A 26,369-nucleotide genomic window follows, 5' to 3' on the forward strand; every position below is an offset into this window, starting at 1 on the left:
TATTTGTGCCCTGGCTAAAACTTCACAGCTGGTTTGGAATTGAAGTGTAAACCAGCCTGAACTCACTTAAACATCTGGTGCTTTTAAAGGTGGTATAGCCATTTTCATGTCTTTTTGTAGTGGAAATGCTGGTGCCTGGTTAAAATGGAACAACAAGTTTCACACCTGATTAAGGTGGAACAGCTCATTTGATGTCAGGTTAAGGTAGATTCAGGTTAAGGTGCAGCAGGTAGTCTGATGTCTGAACGGCTAATTTGGTACATTACTATTCTGGTGTGGTATACTTAAAGTCTCTATCATTGTGACTCCAGGGCTGTGGCGAGAATGGCTGGATTTAGCCTGGGCTTGGGTCTTGGGATGCGTAGAGTTGCACTGTTAAAGGTTGGTTTCAAAGGAAATCCCCTCTTTCAAAGGGAAGTTTACATCTTATGAAGTTTATTTTTCTTCTGCTGCTTTCTATAAAAAGTCAAGGGGAACACTAACAATTGCCTTGGAAAGGGTGGCCTGGGATGGTAGAAGAGGGAGGAATCGCCTTCTGCTTTATACTAGGGCAGGATAGGGACTGTCAACCAGCAACAATCCGATGCATGATGCATTATCTCTCGACAGAACGATTAATATCCTTGGAACTAGGCAGAAAAATAGTTTGGCATAGACTAAAAACGCAAATAGTTTGGCATAGACTAGATGGCTAAAGGACCTGTTTCTGTGCTGTGGTGCTCTATGACTCTGTTACTGAATCGTTGTGGCAGTCTTGTCCTACTGAGGTGGAGAAGCCAGTGCTTTTTATGTTTGTTGTTCACATCCCAGTGATTCATTGACAGAAATTCCCACAGTGGATTAGGTAAAGCTTAGGATGAGTAGTGTCATCCGCATTAATGAAAGTCTGTCGCTATTGGAAAAACCGACAGTGAACAGTAAGCTCCCTGTGGAATGGTACCCACAGCCAGGGCAAGGATCCAGGATGGAGGAATAGTTTGGAGTAGGCAGACAAGAGTTCTATGGGGAGAAAATAGTCTAGCAGTTCATATTAGGAATGGGCACAATATGCTGCCTTTGACAGCACTAACCTGATCCATAGAAAATAAAACAAAATGAACTCCTGAAGTCCAATTCATTGTTTCACATTTGAGCTACAGTAATGCTGAGGACAGCTCTAATTACAATAGACCGTCACCTTGGCCAATCTAAACTTAGTTGGTGGATTTTTTAGGCCTATGATTTTATTTTTTCAATTCATCTCAATTTCTTTTAGAGGTATTTTGTTTGTCTTGTATCCAGGCTTCTCCAATGCAAAGTTTGCCTGGAAAAGTGTGGTGGTTTTACTCTGTGAGAGCAGCCATTCATTAATTTTCAAACTAAAGCATTTCTTTCAGAGAACTATATTTGGCAGTTTGGAAGTGATTCCAGACAACTGAAGTCTTCCAGCTTCAAAAACCAGCCATCCATCTTTGTGAAAACATAATTAAATTGAATGTGTAGCTACCTGGTCAACAGCATTAACAACTCTGGAGACCACAGTCTCGTTCTCCAAATGTCCTTACCAGTCTGGAGTCTTGCTTCGCATGTTGGAAATAGCAGTCATTGCTTACACGAGGGAGTGACTGTAAAAAATGAAAATGTTTTCATAACATTATCAGACCTACCTGATAATTTTCCAACTTGCATTCACACTTCTGTACTTGGAGTGATGATGCTTGTAATGATTATCTGGCCTTTGAACCTTTGCTCACTCAAAATATCCTTGCCCCCTCCCAAGCCCTCTCCTCCATCACCCCCCAAGCATGCTGATCTATCCAGGTTCCAAGATCCAGCAGCCTGTTTGGGGAATGAAATGGATTATGGCAAGATTATTGTAAATGGGCGGTTAACGGTAGGTGCAGACATGGTGAGACAATCAGAACCAGGTTTATTATTACTGGCATGTGTCGTGAAATTTGTTAACTTAGCAGCAGCAGTTCAATGCAATACATGATATAGAAGAAGATTGTTGTAAATGGGCGGTTAACGGTAGGTCAGACATGGTGAGACAAATAACGCAAAAAGGCCCGAAAGGCGGCGGCCAAACGACAGAGAGCGGAGAAACTAAAGAAAAGGGCAGGGAACCACACAGCCTCCGGTACCCTGTTATGATTCAATAAACACCTCATTTTAAATGTTCTCACCCTAGAACTGAAGTTCTTCCATGACTTCTCCCTTTACTGACTCCACTTCCCCGAATCCCAGTCTTCTATGAGCTTTACATTCTGCCAATTCCACCTTCTTCAGCAGCACTAAGTTTTCGTTGCTTTACTGGGGCTCCACAGGGGACTGTCTCCCTTTCTCTTCACCATTTACACCTCGGACTTCAACTACTGCACAGAGTCTTGTCATATTCAGAAGTTTTCTGATGACTCTGCCATAGTTGGATGCATCAGCAAGGGAGATGAGGTTGAGTACAGGGCTACGGTAGGAAACTTTATCACATGGTGTGAGCAGAATTATCTGCAGCTTAATTTGAAAAAGACTAAGGAGCTGGTGGTAGACCTGAGGAGAACTAAGGTACCGGTGACCCCTGTTTCCATCCAGGGGGTCAGTGTGGACATGGTGGAGGATTATGGATACCTGGGGATAGGAATTGACAATAAACTGGACTGGTCAAGGAACACTGAGGCTGTCTACAAGAAGGGTCAGAGCCATCTCTATTTCCTGAGGAGACTGAGGTCCTTTAACATCTGCCGGACGATGCTGAGGATGTTCTATGAGTCTGTGGTGGCCAGTGCGATCATGTTTGCTGTTGTGTTCTGGGGCAGCAGGCTGAGGGTAGCAGACACCAACAGAATCAACAAACTCATTCGTAAGGCCAGTGATGTTGTGGGGATGGAACTGGACTCTCTGACGGTGGTGCCTGAAAAGAGGATGCTGTCCAAGTTGCATGCCATCTTGGACAATATCTCCCATCCACTACATAATGTACTGGTTGGGCACAGGAGTACATTCAGCCAGAGACTCATTCCACTGAGGTGCAACACAGAGCATCATAGGAAGTCATTCCTGCCTGTGGCCATCAAACTTTACAACTCCTCCCTTGGAGGGTCAGACACCCTGAGCCAATAGGCTGGTACTGGACTTATTTCCTGGCATAATTTACATATTACTATTTAATTATTTATGGTTTTATTACTATTTAATTATTTATGGTGCAACTGTAATTAAAACCAATTTCCCCCGGGATCAATAAAGTATGACTATGACATTGGCGGCTGTAGACCATGGGCTCTGTTTTATCTTTCCAAACCTTCTAGCCTCTCTTTATCCACTGAAACCCCGCTTGAGGCCCATCCCGTGTCCACCTTTTGAAGATCAATCCTAATGCCCTCCCCCACCCCGGTTTGGGGTCACCCTAAGTTTCATTCTACACCAGTATAGATACTGTGCTGGTAATGTTTGTGCAGTGGCGAGATCTGGTCAGCATTTCTGCGGAGCTTGCTACATGAGAAATTGCAGACACCTGCCCGTGGCCCATATTGAGAGCCTGCTGATCAACTGGCAGTGACATCATACAGCTGACACAAGCCTGATGTGTCAGTATGAGATGAGACACAAGTATGTGCAGAAGAAAAATGGTTCAACTTGAGATGCTGGCTTTAACATTGAAGTGAAAATCTGAACAAGGTTAAGCCTAATCCATGATTACCTTAGTCACTTGTTGGGTTATGGTGTAGGTTTGTTATTTTCCTTGTACTCTTCTTGTAGTTTTTCTTTCCTGTGGTTGCTTGTATTTTGTTATAATCCCCCATATAAGACATATAATTATTCAGTGAATTTTCCAGCAGTTATGGTACAACTGCTTCTGTATTTTTCTAGAAACTTATTAGTTTTCTGTAACAGGGGTTACACCACTTGAATCTGGCTCTTTTAGAGGTTAATTGTTATCTTTAGAGTTCTGTTATCTTTAGTCTGGGTATGGGACAACCACAACTGCTTTTTTTTTTTCCCCTTTTCTTCCCCTGGCTCCTGTGCACCGTGAACGCTCACACTCTGAGTAAATATAAGATAGAGGCATAAATGCTTTGATATTGTAAGAGTCAATGGATGTATAATTAGTGAAATGATGTGGCACTGCCAGATCTTACTGAATGGCAAAGTTATAATGAGGGGCTGAATTGTCTTCTATTCCTTATGTTGTTATTTTCGGGGATGCACACCCAAACATTCCGCTACTTCCCTTGTTGCGACGGTGCTCTCATGTCAATCAGAAACATGGGGTGTCATTTCGTATCTAGAAATACATCACAGATATATCCACAACACCTCACATACGTTCAGTCTCCTCAACAACTTGCAATTCCCTGGCCCTGATCACCTCATTTTCACCATGAATGTCCAGCCCCTTTACAGTTCTATTCCCCGTCAAGAAGGCCTTAAAGCTCTCTGCTTCTTTCTCGACAATAGGCTTGACCAGTTCCCCTCTATCACCACCCTCCTCCATATGGCAGAAGTGGTCTTCACACTCAGCCATTTCTCTTACAGCTCCTCCTACTTTCTCCAAACTGAAGGAGTAGTCATGGGCACCAGCATATGCCCCAGCTATGCCTGTCTGTCCATCAGCTGCGTGGAACAGTCCATGTTGTGTGTCTTCCCTGGTAATGCTTCCCAACTCTTTCTGCGCTACACTGGTGACTGCACTGGTGCTGCTTAATGCATTTATGCTGAGCTCACTAATTTCATCAACTTTATCTCCAACTTCCACCCTGTCCTTAAATTCACCTGGTCCATTTCTGACACCTCTCTCCCCTTTCACAATCTCTGTCGCCATCTCTGGAGACAAACTGCAGACCAATTTCTTTTATAAACCTACCAACTCCCACAGCTATCTGACTATACTGCTTCCCACTTTGTCTTCTGTAAAAATACTATTCCTTTTTCTGAGTTCCATCATCTCTGCCACATCTCTGGGTGAGGCTTTCCTTTCCAGGGAATCAGAGATATCCTTCTTCTTCAATCTTTAAAGAATGGGGGTTCCCCTCCATCACCATTAATACTGACCTGACTCACATCTCATCCATTTCCCAAACAGCTGCCTTCACCCCATCTTCCTGATGCCCTAGCAGGGATAGAGTTCCTCTTGTCCTCATCTACCACCCCATGAGCCTTTGCGTCCAGCTCCTCATTCTCCACAACTCTGCCATGTTCAACAGGATTCTACCATGAAACATATCTTGCCTCTCACCTTCCACTCTTCGCTTTCCACAGGAATTCCACTCTCTGCTTTCCCTCTGAGATTCCCTTGTCCATTCATCCTTCCCCACTCTTAAGACCATAAGATATAGGAACAGAATTGGCGAGAGCCAATGCAGAAGGGTGGACTGTTTTGTTGAACATCTTCACTCCATCTGCAAAAAATATGATTTCCTGGTAGCCAACCATTTTCATTCCAATCTCCATTCCCATCCTCTACCACCATGATGAGGTCACTCTCAGGTTGAAGGAGCAAAATCTCATATTCTGTCTGAGTAACTTCCAACCCAATGACATGAACAACAATTTCTCCAGCTTCTGGTAACTTTTCTCCCATTTTCTTACCTCTTCTTCATTTCCCCAGTCTGCCCCCACCCCTTTTACCTCTTCCCCTCAACTGCCTATCACCTCCCATTGGTGCCCTGCCTCCTTCCTTTTCTCTCCGGTCCAATTTCCTCTCCTATCAGATTTCACTTTCTCCAGCTCTTTATCTTTTCCACCTATCACCTCTCAGCTTCTTAACACTTACCTCCTGCACCCACCTGGCCTCACCTATCACCTTCTAGCTTGTAGTCCTTGCCCTCCCCAGCTTCTTATTCTAGCTTCTTCCCCCTCCCTTTCCAGTATTGATAGAGTCTCATCCTGAAATGTTGACCGTTTATTCATTTCCATGGATGCTGCCTGACCTGCTGTGTTCCTCCACCATTTTGTGTATATTGCTCTGGATTTCCAGCATCTGCAGAATCTCCTGTGTTTATAAAAATGTATACCTTTCTTTGTGGGCACGTGACCAAGTGGTTAAGGCATTTGACTAGTGACCCGAAGGGCACGAGTTCGAGCCCCAGCCGAGGCAGCGTGTTGTGTCTTTGAGCAAGGCATGTAACCACACAGTGCTCTGCGACGACACTGGTGCCAAGCTGTATTGGCCCTTGCCCTTCCCTTGGACAACATCAGTGTGCTGGAGAGGAGAGACTTGCAGCATGGGCATCTGCTGGTCTTCCATACAACCTTGCCCAGGCTGTATAAGACTATAAGAGCTAGGAGCAGGATTAAGCCATTTGATCTATCAAGTCTGCTTTGGCATTTGATAATGGCTGATTAGCGCCATTCTCCTGCCTTTTCCCCTTAAATTTTGACGCCCTTACTAATCAAGAATTTATCAACCTCCGCTTTATATATCCTAAATAACCTGGCCTCCTTTAGCAGCCAATTTAAACGGAAGAAGTTGATGGAAATGTTGTTTTTCTCCCCCAGAACTGTGGCAATATCTAAGTGTAAATGGACGGAGCTGGGGGCGAAAGAGTTAACATGTTTGTCCGCTGAGGCTGCATAGTACTTTGAAGAGCTGCTGCTGATTGGGTTAATCTCACCGTGCCAGGATGAGGTGGATGAATGGGTTAATTCCCTCCGCTGGAAAGCACTGTCCCAAAGTTTACTGCAATTGGGAAGGATTATGAGGGAAGTAGAGGGAAATTCACAGAGAATTACTTGATTCAAATTCCGTTAGTTTTCAGCTGAAGTGACTGTTCTGTGAATAATACTTCCTGCCATTCAGATCAAGTTGTGATTGTTGGGAGTCATTCTTTTTCCTGAGTTTTCTGATTAATGAAAGAGACTTAAAATAAGTATTGGATACCACATCCCGCCAGAGTCCCATATTTCAGAACCCTTGGAGCTCAGATTTGAGGAAGTCTGTTTGGACGAAGTCTGTGGCTGTCACCCCACCCCCGCTCCCGATGAGTGCATAAAGCAGGAAATTCCAGGTCTCTTTTCCTTAGTCCAGCCTTTCCCTTGGACCGTTCATTTGCGATTAGCACAGGAGAGCTTCACCGGAGACTGTTGGTGGGTGGTGAAGTGGGAGGTCACCCTGCAGGTGAGCAGAGATCTAATATCTGGCATGGATACCATCATCATCCAGAAGCGACTGGTGGAGCGACTCCTCTCTCCCCGGAGCGGATCTGAAAGGTGTCAGCGCACGCGGCTGAAGGTACAGTACAGTGACATTTGGGACGGTTTACAGCGCAGGAACAGAAGGTGTTCACCGTGCAGAGGAACTTGCAGGCGAAAGGTGGGGGCTGGGGAGGCTTCACTTTGCTTTCTGTGTAAATGATTCCTGTGACTCACCCAGTGGGAATGAAGGAACGGTTGCTTCAGCTGGACCGCAGATCCTGACGACAGATACTCTGACAGAACATGACGTTCAGTAACACTTTGAATTCATTCAGTGACGCTGGGTGTTACTCAGTTCCCTTAGATCAGTGACACTGGATATAACTAAGAGTCTCAGGACCCGTTCTGTTAGTGACATCATCCAGGCCGTGCTTTTTTCCCTCGCTCCTGCCATCAGGAGGAGGCACAGGAGCTTTAGGTCTAACACCACCAGGGTCAGGAACAGTTCTAACCCTCATTCTCCTGAACCGGCATGGATAACTTCACTCACTTCAATACTGAACTGACTCCACGACCTATAGACTCACTGTCAATATCTCTACAACTCATGATCTCAGTATTATTTATTATTTAATATTAGTATTAAGTTTATTTTTGTATTTTCACAGATTGTCTTCTTTTGTACATTGGAGATTTGCCAGTCTTTGTTGTACTTTCTCATTGATTCTGTTGTATTTCTTTGTTTTACTATAAATGGCTGCAAAGAAAATGTATCTCAGGGTGGGATATTATGACATATACAATGATAAATTTAGTGTGAACACTGAACTTTGACACTGGGCGGGTGTTACTGAGGAACCCGGGGTTTCTCAAATCAGTGACACTGGGTGTTCACACTGAGGACCCCTGGAGACACCTCCTTCAGTGGCACAGGATGGTCTAACTGAGAGATCGCTCGGATCAGATTTGTGACATTGATGAACTGTAACTGTTGAGTGTTTGTGTCAGATGCTGTTACCTAAAGTTTTCTCCAATTGTATCATCCGGGATGCACTACAATGTTTCTGTTTCACTAAATTCTTTCCTCTCCCACTAGTTCATCCACAAGCTGAGCTCATTGTGTTCAGGGCACAGTTATAAAAGTGAGAAGTTGCAGAACCCTGTAAAAAGTTTTGACATTCCTTTGCAGTTTGTCTTCTGCTCTGCATCAGCCTTATTCATAATGTTGAACTTGTGTTGTGTGTGGAGTCACTTGTGAGCTGTGGCTGATCAGTGCCATGGTGTCAAAGAGTATCGTTGTTGTCGTGGCTACCCCTCGAGGTTGAGGATAATGGTCTTCGTTCTGTTGATCTCTGTCAAAGAGTGTAGGAAGGCACTGAATCAAGGGTGGACAAAATTGCAAAATGGCAAAATGACAAGATGTGGCTGATCAGTGCCATGGTGTCAAGGGTGTCGTGGTGGGAAGAGTCTGAACCAAGGGTGGACAAAATGGAGGTGAGGCAAGAGCAGGCAGAAACAATGAGCCTACCCAGTGGATCTTGAGTAGGAGAGAGAAACAGCCTGTACGGGATAAAAGAATAATGATGTTGGTGGCAGTGGACGGGAGATCTCCAGAGTCGATGGTGCAGGACACAACGGCCTGATGGTCCTGAGTGGGATCATTTTCAAGCGGTAAATAAGAGGAGGTGTCTGAGAGTTGCTGCCTGGCTTTCAGCAAGTGTCACCCTTGGAATTCCCTCATTTCATCTGTCTAGTACTTTGTCCCTGTATTTCCTCAAGGCATTCATTCTACAAAGGCGTAGGTAGTATAGCTGCTTCTTAATCAGCTTCAGTAACCTGAATTCAGTCTTGACCTGAGTGTTGTCTGTGTGGAGTTTTCATGCTGTCCTGAACACATGGATTTCTCAGGCCAGGCCAAGATGCTGCCTGGCCTGCTGCATTCACCAGCAACTTTTATGTGTGTTGCTTGAAATTCCAGCATCTGCAGAGTTCCTCGTGTTTGGATTTCTCCTGTGTTCTCTGGTTTCCCCCCATATCCCAAGAAATCCGTTTCAATGGGTTAAATTGGCGCTGGTGTAGGTGAGGGGTAGATCTTGGGGTGGTTGGTGAGATGGTGGAACTTGTGGCATCTGAAGATTGGGAAGGCAGGGCAGGCAGGGAAGCTCGTGTGGATGAAGACAAGGTCGCTTGCTGTAAATCTTGGCAGAGTGCAGCTTCCTCTGTCACTTCGCTCCTCTTCTGATTTCAGTCCCAGGAATATTCCAGAATGTCCATTTTTTTTGTAGTTATTTCTTCTGGTATGGAATGTATCAAAGAGATGATGGGAGTCGTTCAACAGCAACCTTTAAAAGCCAACTGAATATGTGTTCCAGGAGAAGAATTCTGCAGGTCCTTGAGATTTGAGCAGTGAGGTTGGTTAACCAACACTTCTAAACAGATGCCATTGGCACACAAGGCAAATTTCTCCTTGTGAAATCTGTCCTATTATATGTGACGGGTAACAAGAAATGTGAGTACTGTTCAGGCTCTTTTTGTTCCCTAACCCCCCCACCCCCCCACCTCCACATTGTTCCATGCTGGGAGACACTTAGCACAAATGGCCTGGAAACTGATCACTGTATGTGCAGGCAGGGATTGGCTCCTCCTGTGTGTATATAAATGGTATTGTTTGAAGAATTTTGAGGTAGTGCCCTTGGCTGACCTCATGAGTATGTGGACTTGTAAATAGCAAGTCAATAGATAATGTTGACTGGGAGTCTTGTACTACTGTGGCTTCATAAATCAGGGCATTGAGTTCAGGAGTTGGGATGTTATGTTGAAGTTGTGTAAGACTTTGATGAGGCCAAATTTGGAGTATTGTGTGCAATTCTGGTCACCTACCTACAGGATGGTGAGGTGGAGATACATCTCTACCAAAAGAGGTGTAAGGCACTCCTTCCCTCTGCTGGCTTGCAGGGTCACCCATCAGGAAGCCATGTGAAGCCATGGGGGCAGATGGTGGATGGTCGTATGAGCATCTGGTGCATATCACAAGACCTGATTATGTGACCACTGACATCAGGCAGGCAATCTCTGAAGAGTATTGATAATTGCTGGGATCACCCGTCTTGTAAAGACACTGCCCAGAAGAAGGAATGGCAAACCACTTCTGTAGAAAAATTTGTAGGAAGAGGTGCAGTCGACGTTTCAGGCCGCGACCCTTCGTCAGGACTAACTGAAGGAAGAGTGAGTAAGGGATTTGAGAGTTGGAGGGGGAGGGGGAGATCCAAAATGATAGGAGAAGACAGGAGGGGGAGGGATGGAGCCAAGAGCCGGACAGGTGATTGGCAAAAGGGGATACGAGAGGATCATGGGACAGGAGGTCCGGGAAGAAAGACAAGGAGGGGGAGGGGGACCCAGAGGATGGGCAAGAGGTATATTCAGAGGGACAGAGGGAGAAAAAGGAGAGTGAGAGAAAGAATGTGTGCATAAAAATAAGTAACAGATGGGGTACGAGGGGGAGGTGGGGCCTAGCGGAAGTTAGAGAAGTCGATGTTCATGCCATCAGGTTGGAGGCTACCCAGACGGAATATAAGGTGTTGTTCCTCCAACCTGAGTGTGGCTTCATCTTTACAGTAGAGGAGGCCATGGATAGACATGTCAGAATGGGAATGGGATGTGGAATTAAAATGTGTGGCCACTGGGAGATCCTGCTTTCTCTGGCGGACAGAGTGTAGATGTTCAGCAAAGCGGTCTCCCAGTCTGCGTCGGGTCTCGCCAATATATAAAAGACCACATCGGGAGCACCGGACGCAGTATATCACCCCAGTCGACTCACAGGTGAAGTGTTGCCTCACCTGGAAGGACTGTTTGGGGCCCTGAATGGTGGTAAGGGAGGAAGTGTAAGGGCATGTGTAGCACTTGTTCCGCTTACATGGATAAGAGCCAGAGAGGGATGGGGGGGACGAATGGACAAGGGAGTTGTGTAGGGAGCGATCCCTGCGGAATGCAGAGAGAGAGGGGGAGGGAAAGATGTGCTTAGTGGTGGGATCCCGTTGGAGGTGGTGGAAGTTACGGAGAATAATATGTTGGACCCAGAGGCTGGTGTGGTGGTAGGTGAGGACCATCAGGTATCCCCTTTTGCCAATCACCTGTCCAGCTCTTGGCTCCATCCCTCCCCCTCCTGTCTTCTCCTATCATTTTGGATCTCCCCCTCCCCTTCCAACTTTCAAATCTCTTACTCACTCTTCCTTCAGTTAGTCCTGACGAAGGGTCTCGGCCTGAAACGTCGACTGCACCTCTTCCTAGAGATGCTGCCTGGCCTGCTGCATTCACCAGCAACTTTGATGTGTGTTGCTTGAATTTCCAGCATCTGCAGAATTCCTGTTGTTTCTGTAGAAAAATTTGCCAGGAACAATCATGGCCATGGACCATGATCGCCCACATCATGTGACACAGCACATAATGAATGATCCTACAGGAGAGATAACAATAAGATTGAAAGAGTGCAGGAAAATATATAAGGATGTTCCTGGTTCATGAGGACCTGAGTCATTGGGAAATGTTGAATAGGTTTGGACTTTATTTCCTGGACGTGGGAGAATGGGGGGAAATCTTATAGTGCTATACAAAATTAATGGTAAACATGGGGTGACTACTTGCAGGTTTCTTCCTCTTGGGTTGGGTGAGACTAGAACTAGAGGTCATAGGTTTAGGGTGAACGGTGAAGTACATAAGGGGGAATCTGAGGGGAAACTTCACTCAAAGAGTGGTGCGAGTGTGAACAATTTGCTGGCAGGAGTGATAGATGCAAGTTCAATTGTAATGTTTAAGAGAAGCTTAGCTAGGTACATAGATGAGAGGGGTTTGGAGAGCTGTGGTCTGTTGCAGGTACATGGGACTAGGCAAAAGACCAGGTCAGCACAGGCTGGATGGGCTGAAAGACCTTTTCCATGCTGTAGTACTCGATGACTCTATGTCTGTTATCTGTGGGGATTGCAAACCGAATATTCACTTAAATTGGAATGACAAGTAAGTTGGTTGTGCTTCTTCACAAACCTGTGAGGTTGCTGAAGAGGTTAATGGAATACTTTATATTTTACATTATTATCTTTAAAACACACTTGAGAGCACATCACTTCGGTTATGCTCGTGACCTTCATTTGAATGATGGCAGACATTACCTCCCTTTTGCACTCAGCAAGATCACATAAACAGCACATCATTTCAAAATGCATTATATGCAGTATACAGTGATCTCTCAGTCTAAGGGGCCAATGGCTGTGTTTATGCCTCTCCCTATATCTGTATGTTCTGATGCACCTTGCTCCCTTGTGTAGTCATCAGGTACTCTCTAAAAGTGGTTTGTGAATTCAACTCCCCCATCAGTGCCAAGTCCCACATTCAGGAGAAAACAGGTCTCTGATTAAAGCTATTTATCTTGAATTCCTTATAGGATTTATTGGTGGCTATCAAATAGTTAAGCCTTTAGTTGCGGATGCCACCACAGGGCAAAAGATATTTTCTATGCTTATGTATAGAAAACCTCTTCAGAAATTTGAAAGTCACTGATCAGCTTTCTCTTTTTCCAGTTCTGGGGAGTAACCCTTCCAAATTTATTTGGGAAATTTGTCCGGTAAGTTTGTACTTGCCTTAAAAGTAATCCATATATATTGCTGGGAGTGAGGTTCCCTGACATAATAATTCCATTGGAGGAGGAATTTTAACCTCATGGGTGTTTCTGTGCCAAGTTTTGACTTGAAGCCTTTATAATTTAATAGAACGTAATTGCAAGTACTAACATGGCTTCAAATTCAAGTACATACTTTTGAAAGTAGGAATGTTTTCAGGAGGTAACATTGAAATGGTTGAAAGATAACCAAGGATTAGCTATTAGCTATACTGTTTGGGCACGTAGCCAAGTGGTTAAGGCATTGGACTAGCGACCTGAAGGTTGTGAGTTCGAGCCCTAGCCGAGGCAACGTGTTGTGTCCTTCAGCAAGGCACTTAATCACACATTGCTCTGCGATGACACTGGTGCCAAGCTGTGTGGGTCCTAATGCCCTTCCCTTGGACAACATTGGTGTCGTGGAGAGGGGAGAGGGGAGACTTGCAGCATGGGCAACTGCTGGTCTTCCATACAAACTTGCCCAGGCTTGTGCCCTGGAGAGTGAAGACTTCCCAGGCACAGATTCATGGTCTCGCAAGACTAACGGATGCCCTAAATACTGTAGGGGGTCTGACTCCGCACTCTGAGTAACTCCAAGTTGCATGGCCACAGCCGGGTGAAGAAGATACATCATGGGTCATAGTTTATGGTATTATCAAAAATAAACTTCTCCACGAAGGGTCTCGGCCTGAGACGTCGACTGTACTTCTTCCTATTGATGCTGCCTGACCTGTTGCCTTCCACCAGCATTTTGTGTGTGTTGCTTGAATTTCCAGTATCTGCAGACTTTCTCGTGTTCTCCAATACTTCATGGGTTATGGATTGATTTATTTCATGTTAGACATAAGTTAGACTCTTATCCCTTCAAACCAGGATCAAGGTTCAAAGAAAATTTATTATCAAAGTATGTGTATGTTACCTTGAGATTAATTTCCTTGCAGACATATACAGAGAAAAAGAAATACAACATACAGGGTGCCCAAAGTTTTACTTTGGGCCCTTTTCCTTTTTTGTTATTTTGAAACTGTAAAAGATGGAAATAAAAACGTTTTCTTGCTTAAAATATTAAATAAATGCGTCATCTTTAACTTTACGTCTTTTGGAAATCAGTTCATCTTTTACTTGCTTAACTATTCACAGTAACAGAAATTTTGACCGGGGTGCCCAAACTTTTGCATGCCACAGTATGTAACACATTTCAACTTTACGCGCCCCCCCGCCCCATGCATAAGCAGCAGTATAAGCATCAACCCTCCCACTCCCCCTCCTCCCCCCACCTGCCTCAACAAAAGCGGCAGTCCATCAGCACCTGCCACGTAAGCAACAGCAAAGCCTACAAAGAGACCATGATCTAAAGCCTATCAAAAAATTCACTGTGAACCCCAACACTTCAACATTCCGCAAGCTGTCTCTGTTGCTGATGAGGGAGAGAGAGGTATCCCTCCTGCTGCAGTGACAGGGGCGGCCAAGGGCTCACTGATTCGATGTTACGGTCTGCAACGTTGCCTATTGTGATAGCAGTGTGTACTGCTGACTCGATGTTCCAACCTCCCACAGTGCCTCAGGTAGTGACAGCTGCGAGGAATTGTGTCCTTCCCAGGGCCACACCCCGAAGGTGCACGTCTTCCAGGCCATTCCTGAAGATATTGAAAATGCCAGGCTGCTCAGCAAGCTCCAGACAGGATACTCTCCACTCTGCATCTATAGAAGTTTGTCAAAGTTTTTGGCGATATGCTGAATCTATGCGGACTTCTTAGACAGCAGAACTGCATGGATGGCTTATTTGCGATGACACTAGCTGGTCCCAGGACAGATCGTTGAATATGTTGTCCCTAAGGAATTTAAAGCTACTGATGCTCTCCACCTCTGTTTCCCTAATGAGGACTGGCTCATGCACCTCCAGCTTCTTCCTCCTGTCGTCAATAATTAGCTCTTTGGTTTTGGTGATGTGAGAGGTTGCTGTTGTTGAAGCACTCAACCAGATTTTCACTTTCCCTCTTTAGATACTAATCTGTAACCACCTTTGATCTGGCCAACAAAAGTGGCATCATGAGCAACTTAAGTACAGCATGAGCTGTCCCTAGCCACACAATCATAAGTATAAAGTGAGTAAAGCAGGGGCTAAGCACACAGCCCTGCAGTGCACCAACATGATAGTGAATGAGGAGGAGGTGTTGTCAATTAAAACTCACTGGGGTCTGCTAACGAGGAAATTGAGGATGCAGTTGCACATGGAGAATTTGAGGCCTAGGTCTTGGAACTTATTGATGAGCTTTGAGGGGATGGTAGTGTTGAATGCTGAGCTATAGTCAATGAACAGTGTTCTGACATTGGCATCATCACTGCCCAGGTGTTCCAGAGGTAAGTGAAGTGCCAATGAAATAGCGTATGCTGTTGACCTGTTGTGATGGTAGGCAAATTCAGGTCACTCTTCAGGCAGGAGTTGATGTGCTTCATGACCAATCTCTCGAAACTCTTCTATCATGGTGGATGAGAGAAAGAATGGAGGGAGAATGGAAAGGAGGAAGGGATGAGGAATAAGGGGATGAAGAACCCACATTTTATGGGCTTGCTCTATTTAACGAGCAATTGACTGCTCCATTCTCACAAGATGCTTCTTTTCCTTAATGATTTCTGCTATCTGCAAACCTACTGCCATACCTCCCCAACCATTGAAGAATATGTACTGTACTGGAAAAGTCCTAAATGGAATAACTGAAGAACAGGGGTCACCCAGTAGACACTAGGGCTAGGACTCTGTAGTCAATGATGAGCACTGATGTATTGCTGCTAGTAAATTCAAAACATTGGCTACACTGTGATCCTCCCTGTGGGAACCTGCAGGAACTGTTGATGAGGAACACGTGGGAAAATACATGGACTGTGAAACTTATTTTGCTGTGAACATAGGCTTTAGTACATTCTTGTCTGTTGCAGTTTCGGAGATGAAGTCTTATGTGCACGATATTGAACTGCAGGGAATTCTAATGATTCCTTGACCCAATGCAGAAAATAGCAGCGAGATTGACAGACTACCCCATCGTTCTTCCTTCAACAGAAAGAAAAGTAAACATTTGTCATTTGCATGATGTTTGTGAGTTAGTGGCATGTAAGAGGGTTAAATAACAACAGTGCACCATAACAACATGACCTATCTAACCACTGTGACAATGCCTCAAAGTAATCTGTAGTGTATTAGGTCTCTGGGGCATTATATGTTCTCTTGCGCCCTATCTGAATTTGCACATGTCAGTTCCACTGTTCTCAACATCTATCACTTGCAGCAGAAGAACTGTGGGAAGGAAGTTCTGGTGTTCCCTGCTGTGGCTGTCATTATGTTGCTAATTCACTTATCTGTCATTCCCACTTATCAGGCTGCCTCTTGATGTCTTGTCATTTCAGCTGGTTAGTGAGCCGTGCTACCCATCACTGGTCTAATGACTGAGCATATGTAGGATTGCATATACATCGCATCACATCCTATAAACAATGAGACCAATGCAATACTCTGCCTTGAAAATACATCACTATTCTTTTACTATCCTTGATTCTACATCCTGGAACTCCCTCACCAAAAATATTGTGAGTGTATCTTCACCAGTATGACAACATTAGGTTGAGAAGGTTCATGAAGATCAGGCAATAAGTATTGGCTTTTGTTGGTAATTGTTCATAAAATAAAAATGATCAAAGTTAAGGTGGACACAATCTATCCTGGACTTCCATCCTCCTTTGGGTTGATTCTCCCTTCTGCAACTGTTTGAAACATTATCGCTCTTTTTCCTCGCACAGCTGCCGGCTGACCTGTTGAGTGTTTCCACAATTCTCTGCTTCCATCTCGTCAGTGACTACTCCACCACTAACTTCCCTACAATCCACTCTTTGCCTCCCTGGCACCCTCTAATCCTTTCCTGGCTGCCTGATTATTCTTTCTCACTCACGATATCTTTACTGCCATAAATACTGCTGTTTCACCCTGTCAGTTCTACTGCTAGAATCCTCAGTACTCCCCAAATCTTCTTAACCCAATCTTTCCCCAACTCTCAGACATCCTCTATGTTCCTTGGTCCTTTCGACCTTCATCCTCTATGGCTCTCTAAACTTGAATGCATTCTTAAACCCCACCCTCTCTATATATCCCCATTCCTCTCAGCTCTCTAAATCCTCTCCCAATCTTCCCTCCAACTCCAGCATCCTGCTTGGTCAATCCCCTGCCCTCCCCAATCACTTCCCTCTGTCCCAGCCTGAAGCTCAACTGCAGGCGTTTGCATGAAGTGTTTAACCAAGAAGACAACAAACTGCAAGATAAAGAAATAATAATAATAAATAAGCAATAATTAGCAAGAACGTGAGATGAGGTGTCCTTGAAAGGGAGTCCATAGGTTGTGGGAACAGTTCAGTGAAGGGGCATGTGAAGTTATCCCTACTGATTCAAAAACCTGATGGTTGAGGGGGAATAATTGTTTCTGAACCTGATAGTGTAGGTCCTGAGGCTCCCTTACCTCCTTCCTGATAGCAGACAGTGAGAAGAGAGCATGGCCTGGATGGTGGGAGTCCTTGGAAGTTGGATGCTGCTTTCCGAATCTTCACGACCTTCTATGCAGAGGTGCTGGCATGTTTTCTTTGTAATGGAACTTACATCCTTGGCCCAAGACAGATCCTCTGAAATGATAACACCAGTGAATTTAAAGTTGCTGACCCTTCCCACCACTGATCTCCCGATGAGAACTGGCTCATGCACCCCTGGTCAGTGGAACCACTCATTCAGATTTTCAGTCTCCCTCCTTTAGCTGATTCATCACCACCTTTGATTCAGCCAACAGTGGAATTGTCAGCAAACATAAATATGGCATTGGAGCTGTGCTTAACCTCACAGCCATAAGTGTAAAGCGAGTAGAGCAGGGGGCGAAGCACACAGCCTTGTGCACCTGTGCTGGCTGAGATTGTTGTTGCCAATCTAAATTGATTGTGGTCTGCAAGTGGAGGAAATTGAGGCCTAGGACTTGAAGCTTATTGATTAATTTTGAGGGGATGATAGTATTGAATGCCAAGCTGTAGTCAATGAAGAGCAGCCTGATGAATGCCTCTGGATCATTGTGTTACAGTTACAGTGAAAGTGAGGCACAGGTAAGCAAATGAAGTACAAGGGACAAGACAAGATGGATTGGTAGATCAAGAGTTCATCTTTGCCAAATGAAGGAAGATTGAGAGATCAAAATTTCAGCTTTAGATTCAACAAAAAGTGGTATTTTCATCTGTAATTTGCAGCTGATGAAACCAAGTTGTGACTGCAACAATGCCACCAAAAAAAAGCTCCATTTTCAGATTGTTGTTTGCTGTTAATTGCATTAATTCAGGAGCAAGTAACTAATTTATTTATTTATTGAGAAACAGTGCAGAGTAGGCCCCTCCGGCCCTTCAAGCCACAGCAACCAGCAATGCCCCAGCTTAATGCTAGCCTCATCAGGGGACAATTTACAATCATCAATTATCCTACCAACTGGTACGTCTTTGGGCTGTGGGAGGAACCTAGAGCACCCAGAGGAAACCCATGTGGTCACAGGGAGAATATACAAACTCCTTACAGGCAGCAGCAGGAACTGAACCCAGGGCGCCTGTACTGGAAAGTGTTGTGCAAACCACTATGCTACCGTGCCGCCCACCGAATGCACCTCATGCAAGGGGAATATGTGTTGGAAACTCCAGTCTACCATTCATAAATTGTGTGCGTTTCTTTGTAATGGAGTAAGCAGGTACTCCTCTTGGCCCTTGTTGTGTGATCCCCAGTTATTGCCCCACTAAAATCTGTGTTCTGTTTGTTTTAGGACGTGGAAAAAGAATACGTGGGATTTGCCACGCTTCCCAACCAAGTCCATCGCAAATCGGTGAAGAAAGGATTTGACTTTACATTAATGGTAGCAGGTACGAATGCCAGTTGCTCACATTCTTTAAAACCATTACTCAGCATAATGATGAATAGTATAACAAGATGAAATTCTGACATGCAAAATTGCAGTAGTGGTTGGTTGTATAGCGCTTTAGATTTCTCTGAGTTTGTGAAAGGCATTCATGAATGTCATTTTTCTGTTTGTTTGTTGAAAATAGCATGTCTTTGTGAAAAGTGAGATGTCCCTTGGTGAGTGAAGGAAAACTCTGTCAAGGTCCAATCTCCCCTGTCTGCTTCAAGGTGTGGCACATGCTTAACAATAGGTCATTAACCATTGCCGCTTGGCAAATCATTGAGAAGCCGGTAGTTCTTGTACATGTCAGTTTAATCAGGAATGGAAGTTGTTTGGGGGTGTGCATACTTGTAGGATGTACAAATTGCAAAAGAGTATATATAATTGTAGAGCTATTAGGCAAATGACAAATTCTAAACATTTCAAATTTGTGTTATTTCATGCGTTTTTTACAAAAATGTCTCATTCCTACTGTTTCCAAAATTGATTACGTTTCATAGAGTCATTATTGGAAGAAGGAAGCCTTAGTCCATGATGTCTCTCTGTAGAGCACTCCAGTACATCCCATTCCCTTCTATCTGTTCACTACCTGGCAGAATTTTCCCACAAATATGTATTCAATTTCCTTTTGAAATTGTAAAGCAACTCATCTTCTTTCTCAGGCAGTAGTTACCAATGATCAATATTTATTGTGTTTAAGAATTAATTCCTCATAGACTCCTATATTTTTTGCTGGAAACCTTTACTCTGTATTTGTTCGTAAAATTATGTTAATCTCTGAGGTTCACAGGAGCCTTCTACAAAATCTATTTGGAGTCAGGTGTTCCAGTTAATGAGATGAGATTGGAGGTGTGGGTTGTAGAGGTGCCCTGCTCTTTAAAAAGATACTTAGTCAGGTTACTGACAGGGTCTGCTCTTCTCAAGAAGGGTCTGTTCATGAGCACCATGTCACGATCAAAACACCTTTTGGAGGACCTTAGAAGAAGAATTGTAGAGGTGCATGAAGCTGGAAAAGGCTACAAAACCATTTCTAAAGACCCAAGTGTTCATCAGTCCACAGTAAGAGAAATTGTCTGCAAATGGAGGAAACTCAGTACTGTTGCGACTCTCCCTAGGAGTGGGCATCCTGCAGAGATCACACCAAGAGCACAATGTACAATGCTGAAGTAGGTGGAAAAAAACCCAAGGGTAACAGTAAAAAAAACCTGCAGAAATCTCCAGAGGTTGCTAAAGTCTGGGTTCTTGTGTCCACTATAAGAAAAATACTGAACAAGAATGGTTTTCATGGAAGAACACCATGGAGGAAACCACTGCTCTCCAAAAATAAAACATTGCTGCATATTCCAGTTTGCAAAATACCACCTGGATGATCTGCAGCACCCCTGGGACAATGTTCTGTGGACAGATGAGACAAAAGTTGAACTTCCTGACAGAAATGCACACTTCTATGTTTGGGGAGAAAAAGGGCACTGCACACCAACACCAAAACCTCATCCCACCCACAGAAGGAGCATCATGGTTTGGGGCTGCATTGCTGCTTCAGGGCCCGGACAGCTTGCAAAGGTCGAGCGAACAATGAATTCAAAATTGTATCAAGACATTTTACAAGAGAATGTCAGAGTAGCAGTCTGTCACCTGAATCTTAATAGAAATTGGATAATACAACAAGACAATTATGCGAAAGACAAGAGTAAATCAACAACAAAATGGTTTAAAAAGAAGAAAATTTCTGTTTTGGAATGGCCGAGTCAAAGCCCTGATCTTAATTCTATAGAAATATTGAGGAAGAACTTGAAGCAAGCAGTTCATGTAAGGAAGCCCACCGACATCCCAGAGTTGAAGCAGTTCTGCAAGGAGGAATGACATAAAATTCCTCCAGGCTGACATGCAGGACTGATCAACAGTTACTGGAGATGTTTGGTTGCAGTTATTGTTGTACAAGGGGGTCACACTAGTTACTGAAAGCAAAGGTTCACATACTTGTTCCAACAAATACATGTAACATTGGATAATTTTTCTCAATAAATAAATAAATAAGTGTTTGCTTTTCAAAAGTTTTTTCCCACCATTCTGACACATTCCTGTTCCATGTCTTTTATTTTTTTTTACAAGAAGCTTTCTGTGTCATACATGATATACACTGCATTTCCTAATCAAACTTCTTCTTTCATCATTAAAGCCATCACTTAACAAAACTATCTTAGCTTTCAGGATTTATGAGGAGCAGGCAGGAGAATGGATTCAAGAGATATAAAAATCAGCCAGACCTGATGGGCCTAATTCTACTCCTATGTCTTATGGTCTTATGGTTTGAGGATTCCATTTGTTTCAAAAGACCTGGTTACGTACAATCTTGGTTCCTGCCACTCTTAAAAGTTGTACCTTTTAGCGTGTAGTACCTTTCCTCACTGTTCTCAAAATCAATCAGTTGTTAATTTTATCTACCATGTAACTAAGGAAGTGAATGTTGGGGTCTGATAGTAAAATAATGAGTTTTGGGCAGATTGGTGCATGATTGGAAGTAAAAATTTGCCACTTGTTTTTTTTAAATTTTATTTTTATTTGGATAAGGAATTCACAAATATCATGTACTTTTTTCACACATATAACCTTTTCCATTTTTTTATATGTATAAAACTACAATTATTTATACACTCTTAAGTACACATTGAGATGATATAAAAGAAAAATAAACATTTAAGTAGATAATTATGTGCTGTGGTAAATCTAACCTATTAGGCTAAGTAATGGAATTAGTTGTTAAGAAAAATGGTAATAATAGTTTCCATATAACCCTTCTGGACCATTTCCACTGGTCCAAAATGTTGTATATAAGCCTATGTATCAACCATTGTAGGTGTTTATATCCTAATTTGTTCATGCTTGCTCCTGCCCGCAGACATAATTATCCAATTCCTATGTACTTATTTACTTAATTTTTTCATTTTTTTATCCCTTTCCCAAATCTTTCCCTTTGTTGACTTACTCTCTGAGAACTCAAAAAGAAAAATTTTATCAAATCTGGAATAAATGGATTGAATATATAACCCCAATGCGAGCAGACTTTAGATGACTCTCCTAATGATTTATACTGCTCTTCTCATCAACGCAGTAATATTGCTAACGTAAGCACCCCTAGTCTAAAAATTTGCCACTTGTAAGTTTTATTTATTAAATTTAGCTCTCTAAACACACACTGTCTTAAATTATGTTTTGCTCTCCCCACAGGAGAGTCAGGGCTGGGGAAATCTACATTGGTCAAGAGCCTGTTCCTTACAGATCTTTACAAAGACAGAAAGCTTCTCAATGCTGAAGGTAAGACCTAAAGGGGTTGACAGCAATAGTAATGCAGTTAATGGTGCTGGGGGAGTTCAGATCAAGGAATGAGGTAAATTTTACCCTGCTATTTGGGCTAATTGCCAGGAATTGGGAACATTGCTGTAGGGGATTCAATAGATGTTGCCATAGTGAATGCTTTCCAATGTGAGGTGGTACTGGGTGGTAGAAGTGATGGTGCCCTGTGCTGGATGGTTGATTAGTTCCTACCCATCCCACAATTGACATAATGGCCATTACAGAGACTTGGATGTCACAAGGGCAGGAATGCCACTGGAAGTTCCGGGGTTTAAATGTTTCTAAAGGAACAGGGAGGGATTTTGTTAGGTTATTATACTCAATCCTCATATTTTCCTCATCTTTATTTCACAGAGAGAATCAACCAGACAGTGGAGATTACAAAACACACAGTAGACATTGAGGAGAAAGGTGTCAAACTAAAGTTGACAATAGTTGATACTCCTGGATTTGGAGACGCAGTGAATAATATCCAAAGGTAATCCTATGCTATGCCATTGGTGAACTTCACACAACTATTATGGGAATGTAGAGTTCTGTTCCCAAGGAGCTGTTGATAGAGAATTGCAAAACTCAGATTGGTGGATTATTTTCCTTTAACGGGTATGCAAAGGGTTACAGAGCCAAATTAGGTTACAATAATGAATCTTCCGGGAATGAGTTGAATCATACATGAAGTACAACCAGCTGACCAGCCAACATCTGTTGTTCTGTAAAGGAATAATGTCTATAGTTGGATTCAAGCCAAAAGATTTGCACGCATGGTTAAGACATATAGAAGGATAAATTGTAAACCATCTGGACTCGCACCTTTTTGGTGGTAAAATTGGGAAGCACCAACAATTGTCAATATTACCCTGAGAAACTGGTATCATCAGTGGCATTTCTGCCCGGGCATTGTGGAAGAACTAAAGCAGCTCTCAGAGAGTGTACCTTTTGTACTCTATCTACTCCAGTCAAAGAAAGTCATTGGAAATGGTGTTAAGGTAAGGCATTTATGAACAGGATGAGCTCAGTTATGTGAGAAGGACAGGAAAATGGGATTAACCATGGATGGAGAGCAGAGACAACTGGCTGAAGAAAGGGAGGATCTCATAGAGACTAAAATCTTAGGACTTTTTTAGATGTATTAAGAGAGTCAGGGGATAAAAAGCAAATGTAAGAAAATAATGTGAGATAAAAGATCAACCAAGATTGTGTTGCTATTGTTGCTGTGTTGCTTGTTGCTCTGCTGAGCATTATGAGCATACTATATTGGTGCCAGAGTGTGTGGCAACCCCTGCGGGCTGCCTCCAGCACATCCTTGGGTGTGTTGATTTTTGATGCAAGTTGCACATTTCACCATATTTTTCAATGTATACATGGTGAAAAAATCTGAATCTGAACCTTTTCCTGTTTCCACATAGATAATCATGTAATATTATGGCGTGAACATACCCTAAAAACGTTAAACTATTTTCCTTACTTGTGAGTATTGAGTGTCCTTCAAGCTACAGGGTGTGGTGATGGATTAATAGTTCTCTGAGCACCGATGAATTTTTCAATCATACCCGGATTTATTAAACTAGGCGTCAGTACTAAGGTCAGGATTTCAAGAGGAAGGATGTCTTGCAGATATACTGTATATATAGAACTTTTATTCAGAATGTCCACTCAGCATCAGAGCAGTGAAAGTTGTTCTGTTCTGCTGTCTGGAATACATCAACAGCTCAGACCCTCCGTCATGTGTGCAGGGAAATGTGAGCTTTCACTTGCTGAATAATAAATTAACCCTCTATTTGTCTGGCAGCACTATAAAACCTATGGCTGCTCTCAGCTGCTCATTTTATCTGTGTAATGTGATCGTAACACTTCCTTCACTCACTTACATGTACTGTGTAAGCTACAGTGCAAAATAAGCATTCATTAAAGAAATTTGAAAGATTGTTCATATTTTATCAAGATCTGCATCTTATTGTTAGAGTCCAAATCCAGATTCCCCAGATTGTGCCACTCAGCTACACAGAGGACAGTTTACACTGACTAATTAATCTGTCAATCTGAATGCTCTAGCGTGTGGGTGGGGAACTGGCATATGCAGAGGAAATCCATGTGGTCAAAGGGAGAAGGTGCATACCTCACGCAAAGAGCACCAGAGTCAGGATTGAACCCTGGTCTCTGGGATTGTGAGGCTGCAGCTAAACCAATTGTACCCCCCCCCCCCCCCCCGCTGCTGTGACTAATGAGATGAGTGGATCCCATCTGTTCTGTCAGGTGGACATGGAGAATGCGATGACAGTATGGTCTGAGTGCTGAAGAATGGGGTTAGTATGGACGGCCAGCATGGACAATGGGCTGAAAGGTCTGCTTCTCTGACAGTTTCGCAGAAAAGCAGACAAGTTGTTGTCAGACTTCTGATAAATATTTATTAATCAATGAACAGTAGGAAATCTGATTATCATTAGTCTCCTGTTTCTATTAAGAATACTTTCCACCAAATAGGCTGCTATTTAGGGTAAACGATGAGTCTAATCTTTCAACTAAAGCCATTAGAAGACACAAAAGTGCTCCAGTATTGTACAGTGAAACAGCAACAAATATTCTCCTGTTTTAGAGATGCACAACTGATAAAGTCTGAACAATAATAAAAACAAATAATTTAAAATGTATATTTTTATTCATAATACCAAGCACACACCACTGGTACTGACAGGGTATGGAAATCTTCAATGATTTACCAGTGATGCTCCAAGCATTTCTGAAAGACCATGTCCAGGATGTCTCAGGGACATGTACAACAATGAATTGAAATTTTGAGCCACGCTAGACAGGTGCCAAATATTCCAGTTTGTAGTTACTGTGCCAGCATGGATCATAATCAGGATGCATAGTCAGATTATGGTGACTGTATAGAGCACCCGACTATTTCCTGGGCCAAAGAGCTAGAGAGAGACAGGCTGAGAGGCGAATGAGTGAGATGGAGATTAGTGCATGATGTGGCTTTGGCGGAGATGACGAGGGGTGTCATGTGGATATGATGAGGCTGCAACAAACCTTGAGGAAAGGTCTATGCTCTTTTTCATAGGCTTTACTTCTGTGTCTGAGAACTGGAACAATAACAAACAGTGTTGAAAATAGGATCAACTGCATAAATGCCTTGTCTCCACACTTCCAGAGGTTGTGAATCAGTCTGTAATGGATGAAGACCAAGCAAACTCAATTGTTGCTTTTGTCAAAGTCATGAGCCCACATTCCATTTGACCTCATTCTCTCCTTTTGTGACAGCTGGAAGCCCATAGCGGACTACATTGACCAACAGTTTGAGCAGTATTTCCGAGATGAGAGTGGCCTAAACCGGAAGAACATTCAGGATAACCGTGTCCACTGCTGCCTGTATTTTATCTCTCCCTACGGACACGGGTAAGAGGAAGAGTTCGTTCAGTTTATTGTCATTCAACTGTACGTATGTATGCGGCCAAATGAAGCAATGTTCTCCAGTCCAAGGTGCACAACACAATACATATAGCTCATACACACAACACATAAAGTAATATTACTACTAGTAAATTAATAATCAGGTGCATTTATGATTCAAGTTTAAAAAGTAAACGGTATAACACTTCTGCTGCTTCATGCATGATGTGACCTGGGTGGTGGCAGGGAGTTCAGTAGTCTTATGGCTTGGGGGAAGAAGTTGTTTCCCATCCCAGGAGGGGGAGAGGTAAAGCTAAGAGCTGGAAAGTTGATTGGCAAAAGGGATACAAGGCTGGAGAAGGGAGAGGATCATGGGATGGGAGGCCTAGGGAGAAAGCAAGAAAGGGGGAAGGGAGCACCAGAGGAAGATGGAGAGCAGGCAGGGAGTTATTGTGAGAGGGACAGAGAGAGAAAAAAAGAGGAAAAGCTAATAACTAAATAAATAACAGATGGGGTAAGAAGGGGAGGAGGGGCACTAACGGAAGTTAGAGAAGTCAATGTTCATGCCATCAGGTTGGAGGCTACCCAGACGGAATATAAGGTGTTGTTCCTCCAACCTGAGTGTGGTGTCATCTTGACAGTAGAGGAGGCTGTGGATAGACATATCAAAATGGGAATGGGATGTGGAATTAAAATATGTGGCCACAGGGAGATCCTGCTTTCTCTGGCGGACTGTGTATCTGCAGGACTCTGCTGAATTTGTTCATTGTGATTGAACACGTGTCGTGTGTCTCATGGTTGTGATGGTAACAAGGTTTTGTTGAACTTTCTGCATCTGATCTTTAGTTCTTTGGGATTTTAGGGTCTTTAATTCGCTTGAGATTTCTATTAGAGAGCTTGAGATT

The 26,369-nt window shown here is 43.4% G+C and overlaps 1 protein-coding gene and 1 long non-coding RNA gene across 3 annotated transcripts in view; one reads left to right on the forward strand and one right to left on the reverse strand.

Moving 5' to 3' along the window:
- LOC140188907 (uncharacterized) overlaps window positions 1–26,369 on the reverse strand; it is a 146,815-nt gene that overhangs the window by 84,681 nt on the left and 35,765 nt on the right. For both annotated transcript variants that reach the window (XR_011883418.1, XR_011883419.1), the window contains exons 4-5: window positions 17,260–17,419; window positions 1,545–1,604 (exon numbers count right to left, since the gene is read on the reverse strand). This is a non-coding gene — a long non-coding RNA (uncharacterized lncRNA). The remainder of the gene's footprint in view (window positions 1–1,544; window positions 1,605–17,259; window positions 17,420–26,369) is intronic.
- Window positions 6,607–26,369, forward strand: part of septin5a (septin 5a) — a 30,110-nt gene continuing 10,347 nt past the window's right edge. Inside the window, exons 1-5 of the mRNA XM_072245542.1 lie at window positions 6,607–7,207; window positions 18,583–18,679; window positions 21,946–22,032; window positions 22,426–22,549; window positions 25,336–25,470. Coding sequence (XP_072101643.1) covers window positions 7,118–7,207; window positions 18,583–18,679; window positions 21,946–22,032; window positions 22,426–22,549; window positions 25,336–25,470 — 533 coding nt within the window. The 5' untranslated portion in view covers window positions 6,607–7,117. The remainder of the gene's footprint in view (window positions 7,208–18,582; window positions 18,680–21,945; window positions 22,033–22,425; window positions 22,550–25,335; window positions 25,471–26,369) is intronic.

The sequence above is a fragment of the Mobula birostris genome, chromosome 2 (assembly GCF_030028105.1).
Source record: "Mobula birostris isolate sMobBir1 chromosome 2, sMobBir1.hap1, whole genome shotgun sequence".
Lineage (NCBI taxonomy): Eukaryota > Metazoa > Chordata > Chondrichthyes > Myliobatiformes > Myliobatidae > Mobula > Mobula birostris.